Source organism: Hibiscus syriacus, unplaced genomic scaffold (assembly GCF_006381635.1).
Source record: "Hibiscus syriacus cultivar Baekdansim isolate YM2019G1 unplaced genomic scaffold, ASM638163v2 tig00111792_pilon, whole genome shotgun sequence".
Lineage (NCBI taxonomy): Eukaryota > Viridiplantae > Streptophyta > Magnoliopsida > Malvales > Malvaceae > Hibiscus > Hibiscus syriacus.
In genome coordinates, this window is record NW_024063179.1 from 579,193 (window position 1) to 598,663 (window position 19,471).

Sequence of the window (19,471 nt, forward strand, 5' to 3'; positions counted from 1 at the left end):
ATAATATTTGTATATAAAATATATATAAGAAACAAAAGAGTAATAATGATATGTAAGTATGAACGTTATCTTTTTTTATAGAAACAATTAATTTTATTCAAAATAAGAAATATGTCAAATTACAATAAGATTTGCAATTGCAATCGTAAATTAAACACATAATTAGAAAAATTTCCCATAATCATTGAAACAAAACTAGTAATTTAATATCACAAAAGGACAATACAAAGAAAGATTAAACCTAACCAAGAAACTCGAACAGAGATAGATACAAACATATCTGATTGCATCGGCAAACGAACCACAAAAGGAGATCAAACTATTGAAAGACCACCAACAAATCGCAAATCAAATTCGAGCGACGTGAAAAGCTATCCACGAACACAAATCTGGTACCCAAATCCAATTCGGGGGTCCAAAGCAGGGAATATCACAAGATATTAGATAAGCGTCATCTTAATCAATCGCAACGATGTCAAATCAACCCTTAGAAAAAAAAATATAAATGAAAAAAGGCCAAAGAACCGAAGAACATACCAAAAAACATAAGAAAATGTGCAATAAAGGCAGATGAAAACGTGCAACACATGCAAACTTATTGAAAATCAAAAAACAAAAAAAAAATATATGATATAAAAAGACAATAAAAAATATCGGCGGTCGACAACCAACATTAAAATTTGTGTCACTGCCGATCAACAAAGACGAAAAATAAAAGAGATAAGCGACACATCAATAAGAGAAAACTAGATTTTTTTTTACTTAGCGATCTTTTTTTAAGTATGAACGTTGTCTTTAATTACTCAATAAATGAATGAATACATACTACACATATTTTTTCTTTTTAAACAAAGTTTGTATAATTTAAACTCGTAAAATACATTTGATCAATTACGTTTCTATATCATCTAATAAAATTTATATCATACATAACGATAAAAAATATTATTTTAATAACTAATAGACATTATATATGTCTTTAATTACTCAATAAATGAATGAATATATACTATACATATTTTTTCTTATTAAACAAAGTTTGTATAAATTTAAACTCGTAAAATACATTTGATCAATTACGTTTCCATATCATCAAATAAAATTTATATCATACATAACAATAAAAAATATTATTTTAATAATTAATTGAGAATATATATATATATATATATATATATATATATTTAACTTTTAACGGTGAAATTTTAACAAATTAACCATAGCTTCTTCTCCTTTATTCTCTCTTACTAAGCCAACATCCTTTGGATCACACCATTGCGATGGTGTCACCGCGCCTCACCTTCTCTTCTTCATTGGAGCTTTTAGCCCCAGTTGATAAAACGTGGATCAGCGAGGGGATGTTTCCTCTTTCACCCAATGTTAATAATGTTGGTCTTGCTCTGTGTTCGGCTTGTAGTTTAACTCAAGCTATGGTTGCTTACATATTTGCCAAAGGATCGGATATCAATGCTTGTATGATAAAAGATCGTTTCAGATATCCAAACATTTTACGGAACAAGTAATGGATTTCATGAGCAGAGACGGATGCAAGATTTTATGTTACGGGGTGAACTTAAACTTAAGGGGATGAATTAAAATTCGGGATGGAGGCAAAACAATTTTTTAATAAAAAATACATAGAAAAAATTTAAAATATGAGAATATCTACTCAGTCGCATCATTGTGCAATTACAAGGATTTATCCCCTGCAATTTGTTATTGTATCCAGAACTTCATTCCTAAAGATCAGCCACAATCACATTCAATCAAAACTATACAGCAGAGAACCAGAAAACTAGACATGTTGGTTTGAAGGTTAACTAAGGCAACAAGGGAGGAAAAGAGAAACTATGCTTATTCACCAAAACATCCCCGGGACAATGTCAGCCAATAATTGCATGCCTGCAACTTGATGAATCTCCTTGCAGACTATTCAGTTAATAATTTATTGAGGTATAACTTATATTCATAATTTATGTTTTTAAACCTGTTGGGCCCAGAAACAGCTCCGAACTAACGCTTTCCTTTCCCTCGTCCATGTGGCTAGCCAACCGGAAGCGGAGGAGAAGGTTACGGAGTTAGAGACTATGCCATTGAGCTTGGTTATTTTATAGTAGCTTCACCAGGCTTACTGTCGGATGGATTTAGCGGCTTCTCCTCTGAAGGACCAGTTGGTGTTTCATCGTCATCATCTTTACAGAGCTCGAGCTGCAGTATGTGTATAAAAACATCATTTGCAAATTGCAAGAAGACAGAAAGCGAATGACTAATCTTTCCAATTCAATAGAATAAATCAACCTTGTAACCACAGCCAGCTAGACAAGCACTATAGCATTCCTGCATAGAGGAAGAAAAATGAAATTACTAGTCATGGTTGTCCAAAAATAGCGTTACTTTCATTATTTCTGATTATACATTCGCCATGTGATACAAAGCCCTATTCGTCATGCATCTGCATACATCCTTGTGCATTGAACAGAAGCACTTTAATCACCTAGTTTGGTGGGGAATTAGAAAACGTCGTCATTGTAACGGAGTTTCCAATTTTTGCACACTGAATTCAAGTATATATCCCACATTCTGTTTGAATTCATTGCACTTCCGAAAACATTCCAAACCAGGGACAGCGTTAGAGGGAGGCAGGCAGTGGCCTTGGACCCCAGAATTGGAAAAAATATGCTTTAGTCCCTTCAGAAATTATAAAACCTTTAATTAATATAATGATTATATTGTATGTTCGCCCCTCCTAAGAAATTTAATTCGGTTTTGTCCCCTCCAAAGTGATTTCTTGCTTCATCTCCTTCCGAATATAATCAAGTGGCATCAATAGTTATCAACTCCTAAGTGACAAAAATGCATCAAAGAAAGAATATTACCGCATTACAACCAAAATATGTGTGCCTCAACCTGTCTATATCAACAATCAATTGCAACCCTATAAGCTTCTAGTAACAGAAGGGGAGAAAGGCTACACTTGAAAACTGCAATATAATTTTCCTAGTACCAGTTTGGCATCGACTAAGTTGGCATAGCATCAGACTTCCAGAAGTTCATAAAAGATTAGCTCTCATTCTATTAAACAAAGCTCATGAAGAGAAGACATAATCCAGCTCATCACAATCTAATGGCTCACCAAACGGCAGTTAAATCATACTAAGCATGGAAACTAGAAGCAAAAGACAAACCTCAGGGTTTCTATGAGTAAAAATATGGGGTAAAGAAGGACTAAAAGATTAAATACCTCAGATTGTTTGACAGCTCCAGGAGAACGATCAATATAAGAACTCCATTGCTGATCCTTTAATACAGGAGCCTTATAGCATAAATCGGTGCACTCTGATATACCTGAAAAGCCCATGGTGTTTAGCACTTTTAGATATATAATCAGCTTCCAATGCATATATTACTTTGCTACTGCATCTTATTAACGTACAGCTCTGTCTATAGAGGTTGGTTAAAGAATTCTTCCATTGATGAAATAATTCTAAACAGAATAATCCAGATGAAACTGAATGCATGACACATTAATCAGTAATGAACAATAATTCTCAATAGCCTATAATAACAGTGCTATCTAGTGTCTGCTGTCACTGTAGCTCCAATGATCTGCTGTCTTTAACTTGCCTCATCTTTGGTGTAAGAACTGATGCTCAAAATATAATCAGAAAATCAACTTAATGAGACATTTTGAGACTAATTCTTAGCAGATACGAATTAAGCATTGGAATGCCAAACATGGAACTTCAAAACACTGATGCTATGTTGCTCGGACTCCATCTTTCTAGAAGAAGCTATGTGCGTTACTTATGTTTGACACATGAATATGGGGAAATGGCCTCCAAGGATCCTCAATATACACAAAATCAGAAAAATCTAATGATATCCATGTCGGATACACACCCGCATCCGACACTCACATCGGATACCGAGTAACATTGCACTGATGTTTGAAAATTATTTTACTAAACAAAACCAAATCCAATGTAACACGGAATTTTTCTTAGGAAACAGCTTAGAAATTTCAAGCACTACAGAAACAATACTGCTTACATTCTTCCCACGTATCAGCATCGTTGTCACACCCTTTTTTGCAGAACACTCTCCCTACAAGAAACTCAGCATAGGTAGTAGGATGAATGGACAACTGACACACAATAGATCTAAGTAAACTAAAAATCAAATATGTTGCAGCTCTATGAATATAATGTCATAATTCAATAATAGGTGAATTACAACAATTACAATTACAGCCAATACATCAGAACGACTACAACCACAAATCAATTGTTACAATGCATGATCAAACTTATAATCGGAATATGGCAAGCATAGGTTAATCAAGCAAAGTAATATTGACATCTTATTGAAATTAATAGACAATTCATCGTACTATATACACACACATCATACTATCATCACATTATCATTAATTAACACCGAAATTAAGGAACACACATACATTACTTTAATAAAACCAACAGATGCCATGCCAGAGCTAAAATGCAACCTATTCCAAAACTAAGTTAATTAAAAACAAATTAATAATCAAATAAATAAATCCATTTTAACGGATATTGAAAAACTCGTACAATTTAAAAGGAGACAATGAAGAACGATAGGAATTTTACAAGGAATTTCTGTAAGACTGGTGTATTTCTTAGTGCAATGATTTCCACATTGCGAACTCCATTGTTGAAGTAGCATTTTCTCTTTCGTTTTATCTTGCTTGCTTTCTTTTCTCTGTATCCAAACACGGCGTCTCCGATGATACAAATTATAACTGTTTTTTGTTATAGAGAGGGGGTAATTAGCGACAGTTGGTTTATTTTTATTCGTGGCAAAAACTATGCGTTTTCTGTTAGCCTCTGGCCTATCACCACGTAATATAATATTTAATCTATTATTAAATAAATATTTTAATAATAATAAGTGTTTAAGATAATGGGCAAAATCAAGTTATTAGCTACTTCGCCCTTTGTAACGATCAAGGCTAGTAAGCCCATCGGTCCACACGGTTGTCCATGAAAGATATATTGATAAAATTCATATTTAACATTTAACGAAATAGTTGTTTTGGTTCTTATATATTTTAAGTGTGTTGATCTTAACATTTTATTTTGAGACAAATTATCTCATGATTGGATAAAAATTATTAGTTGACTAATAATCAATGAATGTTATTGATGTTGGGTTGTCACATGTCCAAAGTGATGAAGTGATATATGTTAAATGTCAAAGAGTGACAAACTAACATGTCACGTGTCCAAAAAATAATGTGACACATGTTTTAAAGTGATATGTAACACATGTCGCATGTTGAAAGAGATTACATAACATATGACATATGTTAAAAAGTGTATTGTGGTATATGATTATCGAAAGTGATGTGATGGTGTGACACATATCATATATCGAAAGTGGTTACATGGCAGTCTAATATAAAAAAATTGATTGTTAGTCAACTAACAATTTTTATATAGCTAGGGATCATTTTTTCCTAAAATAAAATATAACGTTGAGGTCAAAGTACTCTAAAAAAATATGTAAAAAGTTAATTTAATTAATTTTAATATTTTAATTAAATAAAATTTTCCACCAATCAGATAGTGACACATGTCACCACTATATAAAGAGAAAACAAATTGAGATAAAATATTAAACTCGTTTTTATGTATATATACTTGTGTGAAATAATCTCAAACACAATATATAAAATATTGTACACTTTATAACTAAATAGAAGGCTTAACTTAGTGGCAGAGGGTTGCTTAAGGGACTTTTAGGGTTCATTGTATGAATCCCCTTAGCAGTTTCTTTTTATTTCAATTTGTTTTCCATTTACATTGGTGATGACACTTGTCCCACCAGATTGATGAAATTTTTATTTAATTAAAATATTAAAACTAAGTAAATTAACATTTCAATTATATAGTGACACATGAAACTTCTAAATTGGAGGGTTAAATTTTTATTTAGTTTAATTAAAATAGTGATTAAATTGATAGAATGCGTAAATATTAAGGATCAAATATATAATTATGTCAATTTTATTAATTATTACTTCATCACCTCCGTTAAAAATTAACTGTGATTGACTTAATTGAACGATTTAAATAGTTGGTGATCTGATTGATTACTTTTAAAACTTTGATGGTCAAAATGGTTTGTGATCATAGTTCGATGGTCACCAACATCCTCGCACATATAAGGGGATGGAAAATAAATTTCCTCGTAAAAATTATTATCAAATTATTTTTTGAACTAGGGTGTTATCTACAATCTCAAGGAAGAACTTATGAATTACCACGTAACTTTTTTTTTCATACCATGTGTCTTCGACTTTGTATAACAAAAAAAAAAAAGTTGGTAGGATGAATCTAGCTTGAAGACATGAAAATTTTGATGTCTTTAACAAGAAGTATAGATTATACGGCCTCTTCACACTCTATTATAAAATTTGATCTATCCTGATAAATAATTTGTCGGATGCATTATTTGGGAAATAAAAAAATCTGGTACACATTATCTCAGTAATTTTGTCGTTTACCCTATAAATTATTTAAACCCAATTTTAATCACGATTTCAGATGCATCTACAAGTGTATGAAGGCGTGGATCTCTCTCTCTCCCTCCCTCCCTCCCTCCCTCCCTCCCTCCCTCCCCTCACTAACAAAAACAAGATAGAGGAAGTGGAAAGCGGGGAAGCAGGCAGAGATATGGACTTGCTAAAATGGAATCTCTTTCCTCTGTTAGCGCTGCTCGCTTCTTTTCTTTTCCTTTTCTGCATTCAAGATTCCTCTAAGCTATCTTCTAATGTTACACTAATTCTTAAAACTTTGTATTTTTTTTAAATATTGATATTGAGGAGAAATTGAACGGATGAAATTGAAATTTTCAGTTCTCTTGACTGTCTTTAGTTTCTGGTTTTTCTTGGATTGTGGTTTTAGAATCTTAATGATCATGAAATGATTATGTGATTTTAGCTTAGCTTTGGTTTGCTTTAAGGAATGACTTAAGTTGACTTCCTTTCTGGTTCTCTTTAAGGCAATCTGCAGTTATAGATTATGGTTTTCGATATTGTAAATTGATAAATTGGAGAAGCTAAAATTATTATTTTACGTTTGACAGCCATCTCAAAGCGGTTGCAGTCTTCTTCCTCGCAGTCAGTCTTGCATTGCAACCAAGCGTATTGTGACCCCACAAGGGATTATTTCTGGTGCAGGTATGTGATTTGACTGGTTTTGCATATGAGGATTTGTGGGAGGAAACAATGGAATCTAGTTTGTTATGTTGTTGATAATATCAATGTTACTGCAAGATCATTTTGCTGTACTTGGTACTGAATAGTCATTTTGTTTTATTTATTTTCTGGATGCTTAAATGGACGGTGGAGGTAAAGGGAGGGAATATCATATCAGTAGTTGAGGACAAAGATTGGAATGGAAAATCTAAACAAGTACTTGATTATGGCAATGCAGTTGTCATGCCTGGCTTGATTGATGCGTAAGATGTTAGATCTTGTTTTCTTGACATTCATAATGCGTTCACAATTTGTTCATTTCTTCAACTGTAAATAGATATCATAGCACTGTGCTTGGTAGAAAAGGAAAGAGGAAGGAAAGGGAATGGAACTAAAATCGAACTTTCCCACCATTTCCTTTGAATACTGGGAGATAAAAAATTAAGACGGGAAAATGAGCAGATTTGTAGCCTTTTGCTCTGATTGAGTGATTTCATTCCTTCCATGAAGGAAACCTATTCAGCTTAATTTTTGTTCTTCAACTTTACCCCGTAATCTTTTTCGTTCACTTTAGTTTCATCTTTAAAAGCGAGCACAAAGAAGGAAAAACAGGTTACTTTCCTCTCCTTTCTTTTTTCTTCAACTTTTCTGTTTCCCTCCAATTTCCTTTCTTCCTATCAAACATAGTGTAAATTCTAAGCAATACTTGAGATAGATAAAACTGCTTAAGCATGGAAGTAGATTTGATCAAAAGGAAAATTTACAGTGATTACATTTTGTCCATGGTAGGCATGCGCATCTGGATGATCCAGGGAGGGCTGAATGGGAGGGATTTCCTTCAGGGACTAAAGCAGCTGCGGCGGGTATATTGCTTTATATGTATAAAGCATAATGAACTTGCACTGATGTCTCCTTTGGTAATAAGTACAAATTATAAATGCACCTTCTTTGAGCAAACTTTACAGTTTTCTGTAGTTTTTTTTGGCTACCGATAGCCTAAAGCGTTTATGATCGGATTTGGTTGTTCAGATAAATATGTTTTTCTTCCTTATTTTTCCTCTTTGGTCGAAGGATATATTCATGTTTTATTATTCCTTTGGTGTAGTGCTAACGGAATTTAGAATATCTCTTTCATGATTGTTTTGGTCTGCCACACTTTATGCACCTTAACTTTCTATTACTCTTTATGTGCAGGGGGTATTACAACATTGATTGGCATGCCTCTAAATAACTTTCCTTCCACTGTTTCAGCAGAAACATTGAAACTCAAGGTATGCCTAGTACTTATATGAAGGGGTGTGCAAATCCGGGTACCCGCAACATCCGGGTCGGTGATTTCTCGGCCCGTGTCCCGACCCGGATGTTTTTTTTTCATTTTCAAATTATTAATTTAAAAAAATATACACAAATTTAAATGTTCGAAACTTCGAATTACATACTCCAACATCCGAACATAAAATTTAAAAGTTCGAAATACAAAATCTAATAATCCATAATATAAATAATTCATTATATTATATTATATATATTATTATATATATATAATAAAAAAAATTAAAAACTAACTGGGTAACCGGGTACCCGGAAAAACTCAATTTTGTGACCCGGGCCCGACCCGGGAAATGTCGGGCAGGGTACCCGACCCGTCCGGGTAATTTTTTTTAGAAAATTACCGGTTTTTTTAAGTTCAGGCCGGCGGGTCGGGTCAACCGGGTCGGGTATTTTTGCACACCCCTGCTTATATGTGACAACATAATTGATATGCTATATAGCATATGTTTGAACAACTTTTTTTCTTGACAGATTGAGGCTCCAGAGGAGTATTTATGTTGATGTTGGTATGTTCCGTGAACTCTATCTTAATAAATCACTATTTCAAAGGCTCAAGTCTAAAAAACTAGCATTGCCAGGCTTTTGGGGAGGTCTAGTACCCGAAAATGCATTCAATGCAACAGCTCTGGAAGCTCTCTTAGATGCTGGCGCCCTTGGTTTGAAGCTAAGCATCTAATGGGATGATTTAGCTATACATCATTTGCGTAGTTATGCCACCAATAATATATTGAAGGCTGGGTCTTTGTATTTTTTTAAGAGTTATGCCTTCAATAGTATTGTATGAATAATCTTGATGTCATGTCATGTATGAACTTAAGTGATTCCCAATTGATGGATGTTGCTCTGGATCCTAGACATAATTTGCATTAAGTAAGTTGAGAACTTATTGACATCATTAGGACTTAACTCCCTTCTTTCTGAAACCGTTTTCCCCTTGCAAAGATAATAGGCAATATTCTGTTAATAGAGTTGTTGATCATTTTTGGCATTGGAATTTTATCCTACAACTTTTATGTTATATCTTTGCAGTCTTTTATGTGCCCTTCAGGGATCAATGACTTTCCTATGACAGATGCTATTCATATTAAGGTTTGTTTCTGATTACTGAATTGCACTCAACTGATAGTAATGTCAGTTTTCTTTCCTTTTGAACCAGAGCACATTTGCATAATTGCATTTCTGTCCCACTTTCCTTTTTCCATGTTCTTTGATATTGTAATAATGCATAAATAGTATTCTTTTGCTGAAGTGATTTTAATCAATTTCTAAAAAATTGGTAATGTTTAGTTTATCTACTGTAATTCTTATCAATTTGCTACTTTAGGCTGGCCTGTCCGTATTGACCAAATACAGGAGACCTTTACTTGTACATTCTGAAATTCAACCAGCTATTGAAAACCACTTAGAAACTGAAGATGATGGTGGTGATCCTCGATCATATTCGACTTATCTTAAGACAAGGCCACCTTCCATGTAAGTTTGAATTTCTTTTTTTCTTCTGCTAGGGATGTATATATTTAACTACTTTTCCTTAGGGCTGGTTCTATCCATGTATTGATCAAATTTGTAAAGCGTTAAATTCAGCCTCTTTACACCATTTAGTTTAATCTTGATTTCTCATCCAGGGAGGAGGCAGCTATTAGAGAACTTTTGACTGTTACGAAGGACACAAGCATTGGAGGTCCAGCAGAAGGTGCTCATCTTTATGTTGTACATGTCTGATGCCAGTTCTTCTTTTGATCTTATGAAGGTATTCATAGTGAAAAATCTCTCTTTAGAACTCCCTTGTTTGATCATAGCCCTATTCTTCTCACTGCCAATAAATTAGTGCTTCTGGACATTTCTGATCTTGAACTTTCAATGTGAATGGATCAGGAAGCAAAAAGGAGAGGTGACAGCATAACTGTTGAGACTTGCCCTCATTATTTAGCTTTTACAGCAGAACAAATTCCAGACGGAGATACTCGTTTCAAGTGTGCCCCACCTATCCGTGACGCAGGCAATAAAGAAAAACTATCGAATGCTTTAATGGTATTGCCAGCAATTTTTCTTCTGTAACTAGTTATCGTGTGTTCATTTTGTTAATACCATCACTTTTCCTTTATTTGCTTTTCTGTTCCAGGAAGGACATACCGATATGCCGAGTTCAGATCATTCACCGTCAGTCCCAGAACTTAAACACCTGAACGATGGTAACTTTTTGAAGGCTTGGGGCGGTATATCATCTATACAGGTCGGTAATTTTCCATATAAAGGAAAATTATCTCAAATAACTGTTTGCTTTATTCTGTATATAAAATTCTTATACCATCTTATGGTGACATTACTTTCTGAATATTATACTAATTTTCAAAGAAATTTGACTTGTAAACCATCATAACACTTAATTGTATCATCTCTCTCTCGCTTCAAGGTCGAAATCTGATGAATCCCACTTTTGTTTGCTTTATATTGTTGTGCAATTCCATCATTACCTCGCGTTCTCTCTTTGATCGTTATTTACTCTTACTTGGTACTGTAGTTGGTGGACGCTAATTGATAGCCTTTTAATTGAGACATCTGCAGTTTGTTCTTCCTGTGACATGGTCATATGGGCAGAAATTCGGAATAACATTGGAACAGTTGGTTTCATGGTGGAGCGAAAGGCCTGCGAAGCTTGCCAGACAGCATTCGAAGGTCAATTATCTTAAACCATTTTTTACATATGCAGTTCCATTGATTTTTTCTTTTCCGGTGCACTGTGAGTGAATGATCTGGAGATGGTAACTACATTGTTTAGGGATCCATTGCAATCGGAATCCATGCAGACATTGTTGTCTGGGAACCTGAAGTTGAGTTTCACCTCAATGAAGGTCATCTAATGATCGTTAAAAATCCGGTATGTATCACATATTCTCTATTATCCCTCTCCGTACTTGATTCTTGTTCCTGTTTGGTTCGATTCTTAAGTCGGAGAACGTTTCTCCCCTTTCCGTGTGCAGAGTTTCTCTGCCTACATAGACAAAAGACTGGGAATGTGTTGGCCACTTTTGTAAGAGGGAACCTTGTGTACAAAGAAGGGAGCCATGCTCTTGCTGCCTGTGGTTCTAAGATCCTTGCAACATAGAATTGCAAATGGGGAAAACCAATCTCGTTGTACATCGTTACCAGCAATGAACTTGTCAATTTTCATCAAACAATGGAAACAGAACATTTAAACACAATAAAAACCTTACAATAATAATACATGTATCTTAGTTTTGTTTATGGTTTTGACACATTTAAACGCTAGCGGTTCATGACGGAATAATTGGGAGCATAATTATTTAAATTAAAAACGATCAAACTTATTGGCCGCGAACACGATTCATATACTCCAAGTACACGAGTAGAGAAGCAAATCATAACGGTTAACAAAATTAGTTTGCCTTCATTATCAATTGATCTAGCTGTCCAGTCTGATTTTTTTTTCTGAAGGATCCCATCATTACTGTTGTTTTCTTCTCTTGGAAACCGCAAAGAAACCAGAAATTTTGGCCACTATTGCCGCAGGCAAGGCTGAGTTGTGCTACATGCACAGACCCCAATACAATCCGTTTTTCTGTAACCTTAAGGAACCGTCACCATTTCTTTCAGTTACAAAAGCTACAGAGATCAGAGATAAAGCATGGTGTGTGCATTCAGTAAGATTCATTCGTAAAAATGTTGGCGGTTTTTTAGAAGGCAATCGGAAATCCACCGGAGGAGCATGGATTTCCCTCATGTGGCTTGGATAGAAAGAAAACTCGGGAAGAAATCTCGGAGACTTTCAGGTTGTTGTGGCCGGAGTTTACCTTTTACCACTTTTCAGGTGTGGATTTCATGACACTGTTGCATGAATCTCGAATCCTTTCCACCAAAGGTATTCGAATTTTGATCCTTCTTCATGTCTGATGTGTTTGTTTCATTATTTGATTATGTCGGAATATGTAACAGCAGGTCCATGTTTGTCACGGAAGACATCTTTTGCATCTTCACCGGGACTCTGGTGAACATCTGCGAACTCAGGCGACATTACGGCCTGCCGAGACAAGCAACGGAAGCTATGCTTGTCTTCGATGCTTACAAGGTTCTTCGAGACCGAGCTCCTTATCCACCCGATCAAGTCATTAAAGACCTTGAAGGAAAATTTGCTTTCATTCTTTTTTATGCTAAATCTAAATTCTAAAACCCTCTTAGTGGCCAGAGTAAGCTAAAAATACTTAATAAACTCTTACACTTTTAGATGTTGCTCCGTGGTTTTGTTTAACAATGTTAATTAGGACCACGAAGGAAGCGTGCAACTTATGGGGAAGGCTGGAGATGGCTCCCTGGTATTATTTGATGATCCAAACGCCATAAAGCCACAATTTGGTAAGGTTGGACACATGCATACTCTGAAATATGAATTTTCTTCGATTAGTTACTTATTTTACTAATAATATCCGCCTTGAAATTTTTCGTGTCTATCCTGAAATTTGAATTTTCTTTGATTAGTTACTTATTTTAAGGAACGGTGCCCAACCTGAAATTTTATTTATACTAATCCCATTTAAAAATTTTATGTTGATAATATATGTATACACATCCTAAAAAGTATTTCTAGATCCGTCACCTCATACAAGAGGTTTGTGGAAAATCCTCTGCCTTATTTCCTCCGGGTAAAATGTATTGGTCTAATTTTTATTTTTGGTCCCTTTACTATGTTAAAATTTGGGATTTGATTTTTTGTTTTAATTTGACACAATTTTCTCCCAATCTGTATGATGTTATCGGTAGATTCAAATTGATAACACTATCAACTATTTGTTGCAGAAATGCAGATGTTAAAAAACTAGTCCTATTATCAAATCTCAAACACTTCTAATGTCAAGAGATTTATTAGAGTTTATGATCACTCGAATTTTATTTGGTCCAATTTAAAATATTTACGGTATGACTTGTTTGATGAATAAATAACTAGGAGAAAAAAATGGAGATTTATGGTGGATGCGAAGTCACTCGAGATGATAACTGGGATATTTGTGTCCATACAACTGTATATTAATGCAGTGTTGATTTTACAGGCTGCATTCTCATAAATGGCAACGGCAGTGTTTTGAAAATCGGACCGGATCAGTCGGTTCAATCGAGAATCATTGTCTAGTCCAGTTCAATCTACACCGGTTGTACCGCTACTAGTGAACCGGCCAAAACCGGAAAAAACAAGAAAAACTTGTCAATTTTGTTTTTAAAAAAAATTAAACCAAACGACTTCGTTTGTTAAACGAGTTAAGTCGAACTCGAGTATTGCTGAGCTCGACTCGAACTTGAAAACTTTAAAAGTAAGTTCAACTCGACTCAAACTCGCGAGCTAAAAATTATCAAATTCAACTTGAACTCGAAATATAATATTGAAACTTGAACTCGAAAAGGCTTGAACTAAAAAAAAATTAGAAATTCGATTGAAGCCTAAAATTCGAGATTGATTGAAGTGAAAGAATAACTCACTCAATGCTCACCAAAAGGCTCTATGATTTTGAATGTCAAATTATCTCTATTATTTATAGAAGTTAGTTGGGATGCTCTTCTATGTTTCTTAGCCATGTGAGATTGTTTTGTTCTCATATTTTTACTCTTTATACTTTTGAGATGTTATTCTATGTTTCTTTGCCTTGTAAGATTGTTTTAAAAAAAAATTAAATCAAACAATATCATTTTATTATTATTATTTTAGTCCCAAATTTATTTTTTTAATTATAGTTATATAATTATATTTATTATTTAATATGTTTTACCTTAAATATTATGTTGTAGTTAATTTGAATCATTTTGTTTCACTTAATTTTATGGTTTTTAACTTATATATGTTATGACTTGCTTAGAATATGACTTGTGATATAAAAAAATATTTTTTATTAAATATTTTTGGTATTTTTATTTAATTTTTTAAATAATTATGACGTCGTCCGATTATTTCGACCAATCGAACCGGTTCGACCGGTTAAACCAGTGAACCGATAGCATGACCGGTTCGCTAACCGGTCAGGTTCTGAAAACCATGGGCAACGGCCATATAAGCGTTGATCATCCACTTCACAAGGTAAAAGCAACAACTCATGAAGGAAGATGGGAACATCTGTGGAGTAATGTTTCAAGTGGACTTATTAACAAGACTGCCGGCCATTCCTCTTACAGGCAGTGCCACGAATTGGGCGGATATAAGTTGAATTCAGGGCCATATGTTTATGCTGTTATTTTCCAATGTTTTCGAGGTTTTCACGTGCTCGCATGTCGGACTCTGTTTTAGAACTTCGTTAATTCTGGTGATATGAACAGGGTTTAATGCACCTTTTGCATTAATAGTTAATATAATTAACGTTTTAACTAATGATGATCGTGGATCAAGTCAGGTTTTTTTGCTTACCCGAATTCTAACTCGAGTATATTTGATACCTGAATTTTGATTATATATAAATATATAATTTTGATTGTGATTCAAATGCATGCTGGTAATATTGTTAATAATTTGAGTATCATATTAAACATTTTCTAAAATAAATGAATAATTTTGAGGTCTATTCTCATTTAAATATGAGTTTTTATTTATAGTTTTAATTCTACAAATTTTATAAAATCAAAATTCTAAAGTTATAATGGAAAAAATAATTTATCTTTCTACAAAAAAATTCTAAAGGAAAAAGAATATGTTTTTTTTGCCCAATTTGCTTGGAACTGCTGCTATGTTATAACTTGAAAGTAATTATACAGGAATTAAATCCAAAATTTAAACATAATAGAGGTACCAAAACCATAATCTGACCTTAATCAAAGGGCCAATTTAATCATGAATAGCGTCGAAACAAAGCACGAAATCTAGGATCTGAAAAATACCTAAATGGAAAGAACCGAGTTCGACTCGGAGCTGAGGAACTATTCAGAGTGACCTAAGATAAGGCATTAAGAAAGAACCCAAAAAGGTGGAATATTTTGGCTCTCTATAAGCGCCGTCTAGAAATCTCTACTCTATTTTACTTTGAAGCGGAGAAGAATAACCAAACTCACTAATCCAAACCACTAAACATAGCAATGGGTGGAGGCGGTGCTGGTGTTTCAGTAAAAGATGTCAAATCAAAGGCTGAGCTCGATGGGTTGCGCCAGAGTAGCGCACCGCTTATCCTTCACTTCTGGGCTTCTTGGTGTGAGGCTTCAAAGCACATGGACAAAGTCTTTTCCCATCTCTCCACCGATTTCCCCAACGCTCACTTCCTTAGGGTTCCTCTTCTATCTCCTTTTTAAGCTTTGAATTTCCTTGTTTGAGATTGAATGCTTTTTTTCGTTCTTTTTCTCCTTTCTTTCATGGAAAAAATTGTTTTTTGCTTGATGGGTTATGATTTGTTTCTTGCAGGTAGAAGCTGAAGAACAGCCTGAGATATCTGAGGAATACTCGGTTTCTGCTGTGCCTGTCTTCGTCTTCTTTAAGGTAAATATTATGATGGGTGAATTTTCTTATTCAGTGTACTCTATTGGTGGGATTAAATCTTTTATAATTTTGAATTAGAGTTGGCAATTTCTAAGTACATGTATATACTGATAAATAAGCAACCTTTATCGAGTTTTTTTTATGGTGTTGATTTTTAATGGTTGAATGATATTGCTCTATTTTATGGCTGTTCCAGATGTAGACAATAGAGGGTAAATTTTAAAGGTTGATTTCTTAGCGCTGCTTGTATGTACTGGTCCGTTCGCTGACTTTTTATATATGCGAATGCTAGCACAATATTCAATTTTATTCTTGAGTGCGTTTTAGACCATTATATCAAAAAAAGAGCAAAAGATTTTGCGAAAATAATTGCCGAATATTGTTGTCTGATACTTATTTTGTCGGTAACAAGGTCTGCAATTTTGATTAGCTGTTTCTTCTTGCATTGGAGATTTCTAGGTATTGAGACTTGCATTTGGTGTGAAGACTATTGTTCATTTAGTTCTAGTGACCATTGAATACATACATACACACACACACACACACACATATATATATATATATATATATATATATATATATATATATATATTCACACTGAAGTCGATTTAATCCATGAATGTATATGTTCGAATGCTAGTTGCTAAATCAGCCCGATGACTTATTTTCTTGCGGAATATAATCATTAGCTGCTTGTTATTGCATTTGACAATCCTAGGCTGAGAGTATTTCACTGGACACACAAATGAAATTTTTCTCTAGTTAGATATAGATCATTGAATGATTTTCCTGAAAATATAGAGAGGTGAATTTAACTAAACTTGCCCCCGAACGCACTTATCCATTTTGAATAAAGGCAATAAATATTCATACTGATAAGACTAGACTATCCAATTGTATGCCTGTTCTTTTAATATTGCCCTTTGATAATTTGCTCGAAGTCTAGGTTTGATTAGCATGAGTTTTCGATTTAAACACTCTTGAAAGATGAGTAATGTTGGCCATTTAATTGTTTTTGTCAGGATGGTAAGGTTTTTGATAAATTGGAGGGTGCAGATCCTTCCAGTCTCGCCAACAAAGTTGCCAAGGTTACTGGGTTTATTAACCCTGGAGAAGCTGCTGCTCCTGCTAGTCTTGGGATGGCTGCCGGCCCTACCGTCCTTGAGACTGTCCAAGATTTGGCGAAGGTAAATGGTTCATCCCAGACAGGAAATCAAGTGCAAACTGGTTTCGACGACGAACTTAAGAAGCGACTGCAGCAGCTGATTAACTCTCATCCAGTACTGCTATTCATGAAAGGAACCCCCGAGGAACCTAAGTGTGGTTTTAGCAGAAAAGTTGTTGATGTTTTGAAGGATGAAAAAGTCAAATTTGGAACATTTGATATTCTGTCGGACAACGAAGTTCGTGAAGGTTTAAAGAAGTTCTCTAACTGGCCAACATTTCCGCAAGTGTATTGCAAAGGGGAACTTCTCGGTGGGTGTGACATAGTAATTTCGATGTATGAAAGTGGTGAACTTAAAGAAGTTTTCAGAGATCATGGAGTTGATATTGTTGGGAGTGGAGCGGGAATGGGTGGCACCGCAGAACCCACTGGATTAAGTGCAAACCTAAATTCTCGTCTGCAAAGCTTGATTAATTCAAACCCGGTTATGCTGTTTATGAAGGGAAAGCCTGATGAGCCCAAGTGTGGCTTCAGCCACAAGGTAGTTGAAATACTTAAACAAGAGAAAGTCGATTTCGGGAGTTTTGACATTCTCACAGATGATGAAGCTCGTCAAGGGCTGAAAGTTTATTCAAATTGGTCAAGTTACCCCCAGTTGTATATTAAAGGTGAACTTATTGGTGGATCAGACATTGCGTTAGAGATGCAGAAAAGTGGCGAGCTTCAAAAGACTTTAATTGAGAAAGGCATCGCTAAGAAAGAGACTCTGGAGGACCGTCTAAGAAGTCTGATTTCTTCTTCATCAGTAATGCTCTTCATGAAGGGTACTCCCGATGCTCCTAGATGTGGCTTCAGCTCTAAAGTTGTCAACGCCCTAAAGGAGGATGGTTTGAGTTTCGGCTCATTTGATATTTTAACGGACGATGAAGTGAGACAGGGATTGAAAGTCTTCTCGAACTGGCCGACATTTCCTCAACTTTATTACAAAGGTGAGCTTATTGGAGGTTGCGATATCGTATTGGAGCTCCGGAACAACGGTGAGATGAAAGCGACACTGTCCGAGTAAGGCTGTGGTTCAGTTTTTTAAAAATAAGACTTTGGGACAAAACCTTGACTTCAACTCCGGACTTTTCAGTCATCCAAGTTGAATATGTGCCAATTTACAGTACTTGAAAACCTTTATAATTTGTTTGTTTTAATTTGCCTTCAAACTATCTCTACTGGTGCTTTTGAGTTGGTTAAGTAGAACTCCTTGTATCTACGCACGATTTGCATCTTTGAGCATTTGGTATATTGATAAAACTTCATTAAGTTATATTTTGTTCTCGAGTTTCACTTTTTATTGAGAAATTGGTACAATTAATAAGTTTTCGGAATAATTTAGATTGACGGTCATAATTTGGAAATGAAATTAGAATGTTAAAAACTTTAGGGTCAATTTAAAATGAAATTAGAATGTTTAGAAAATATTTTCTGTTTTCATTTTTTGTTTTTGTTTCCAAAAAATAGTTTTCATTTTTTTATTTATGTGAAAATTAGAAAACATGTTTGATTAATATAAACAAAAATTTTAATTTAAAACTAAAATAGTGAGAATGTATGTTGTATCTAATTTTTTAAGGATTAATACAAAAATAAGTGATTAAATCTTGTCTCGAAAAATGTTTTAGTATCTAAAGAATTTTTCGCTAGAAATAGGTGCCTAAAGTTTTTTCTGCTACACTTTTAGGTGTATACCGTTAGAAAAAACCATTAAGTGACACATGTCACGACATATTTTTTTCAAAATAATATTTTATTTTTTCTAAAAAATATGGACATGACACGTGTCACTTAATGATTTTTTTTAACGGTAGGTTTCTAAAAGTGTAACGGAGAAAACTTTAGGGACCTATTTTTAGCGAAAAATTCTTTAGGCACCAAAAGCTAATTTTGAGTATAGTTTAGGCACCTATTTTTATATTAAGCCATTTTTAAAGGGTAAACTATGCCTATATTATCCCATGTTTTTTGTCTGATCGACTTTGGTTACTGAAAAAAATAAGGGGAAATGGTCACTAACGCCATCGGTCCGTCTGATTTAAGTCCCTAACATTATCGGTACATTCGATTTCAATCCTTAACGTTATCAGCCCGTTCTATTTTAGTCCCTCAACTATGTTAACGACTTCAACAAAAGGGACTTAAAATAAAAGAGGTTAAACAAAATATAGAGACTTAAACCGGACGGACGGATAACGTAAGGTACTTTTTCTCTTTAATTTTTTTCGGTAAC

General features: G+C 34.3%; 2 protein-coding genes and 2 pseudogenes across 2 annotated transcripts; 3 read left to right on the forward strand and 1 right to left on the reverse strand.

The window, feature by feature from the left end:
- Positions 1-2,280: 2,280 nt before the first annotated feature.
- On the reverse strand, positions 2,281-4,704 carry LOC120170758. The gene is made up of 4 exons (XM_039178634.1): positions 4,629-4,704; positions 4,051-4,104; positions 3,242-3,345; positions 2,281-2,337 (listed from the first exon to the last, which is right to left on the reverse strand). Exons 1-4 carry the CDS (start codon positions 4,702-4,704, stop codon positions 2,281-2,283), a joined length of 291 nt encoding a protein of 96 aa, XP_039034565.1.
- Positions 4,705-6,657: 1,953 nt separating this feature from the next.
- Positions 6,658-11,788, forward strand: LOC120170782 (annotated as a pseudogene).
- Positions 11,687-14,858, forward strand: LOC120170760 (annotated as a pseudogene).
- A 619-nt stretch (positions 14,859-15,477) lies between these two features.
- Positions 15,478-18,515, forward strand: LOC120170786 (monothiol glutaredoxin-S17-like). Its single transcript, XM_039178650.1, has 3 exons — positions 15,478-15,823; positions 15,957-16,031; positions 17,054-18,515. The coding sequence occupies exons 1-3, from the start codon at positions 15,638-15,640 to the stop codon at positions 18,260-18,262; spliced, it is 1,470 nt and encodes a 489-aa protein (XP_039034581.1). The 5' UTR covers positions 15,478-15,637; the 3' UTR covers positions 18,263-18,515.
- Positions 18,516-19,471: the final 956 nt, after the last annotated feature.

What these genes read in the sequence shown, in the direction of transcription:
- LOC120170758 (XM_039178634.1), bottom strand. Translation starts at nt 4,704, where the DNA reads ATGCTACTTCAACAATGGAGTTCGCAATGTGGAAATCATTGCACTAAG. An exon ending in TGCTGATACGTGGGAAGAAT is followed by an intron (nt 3,346 to 4,050) that starts GTAAGCAGTATT and finishes TGGGCTTTTCAG; the next exon opens with GTATATCAGAGTGCACCGAT. An exon ending in GAGCTGTCAAACAATCTGAG is followed by an intron (nt 2,338 to 3,241) that starts GTATTTAATCTT and finishes TCCTCTATGCAG; the next exon opens with GAATGCTATAGTGCTTGTCT.
- LOC120170786 (XM_039178650.1), top strand. Translation starts at nt 15,638, where the DNA reads ATGGGTGGAGGCGGTGCTGGTGTTTCAGTAAAAGATGTCAAATCAAAG. An exon ending in CCAACGCTCACTTCCTTAGG is followed by an intron (nt 15,824 to 15,956) that starts GTTCCTCTTCTA and finishes TGTTTCTTGCAG; the next exon opens with GTAGAAGCTGAAGAACAGCC. An exon ending in CTGTCTTCGTCTTCTTTAAG is followed by an intron (nt 16,032 to 17,053) that starts GTAAATATTATG and finishes TGTTTTTGTCAG; the next exon opens with GATGGTAAGGTTTTTGATAA.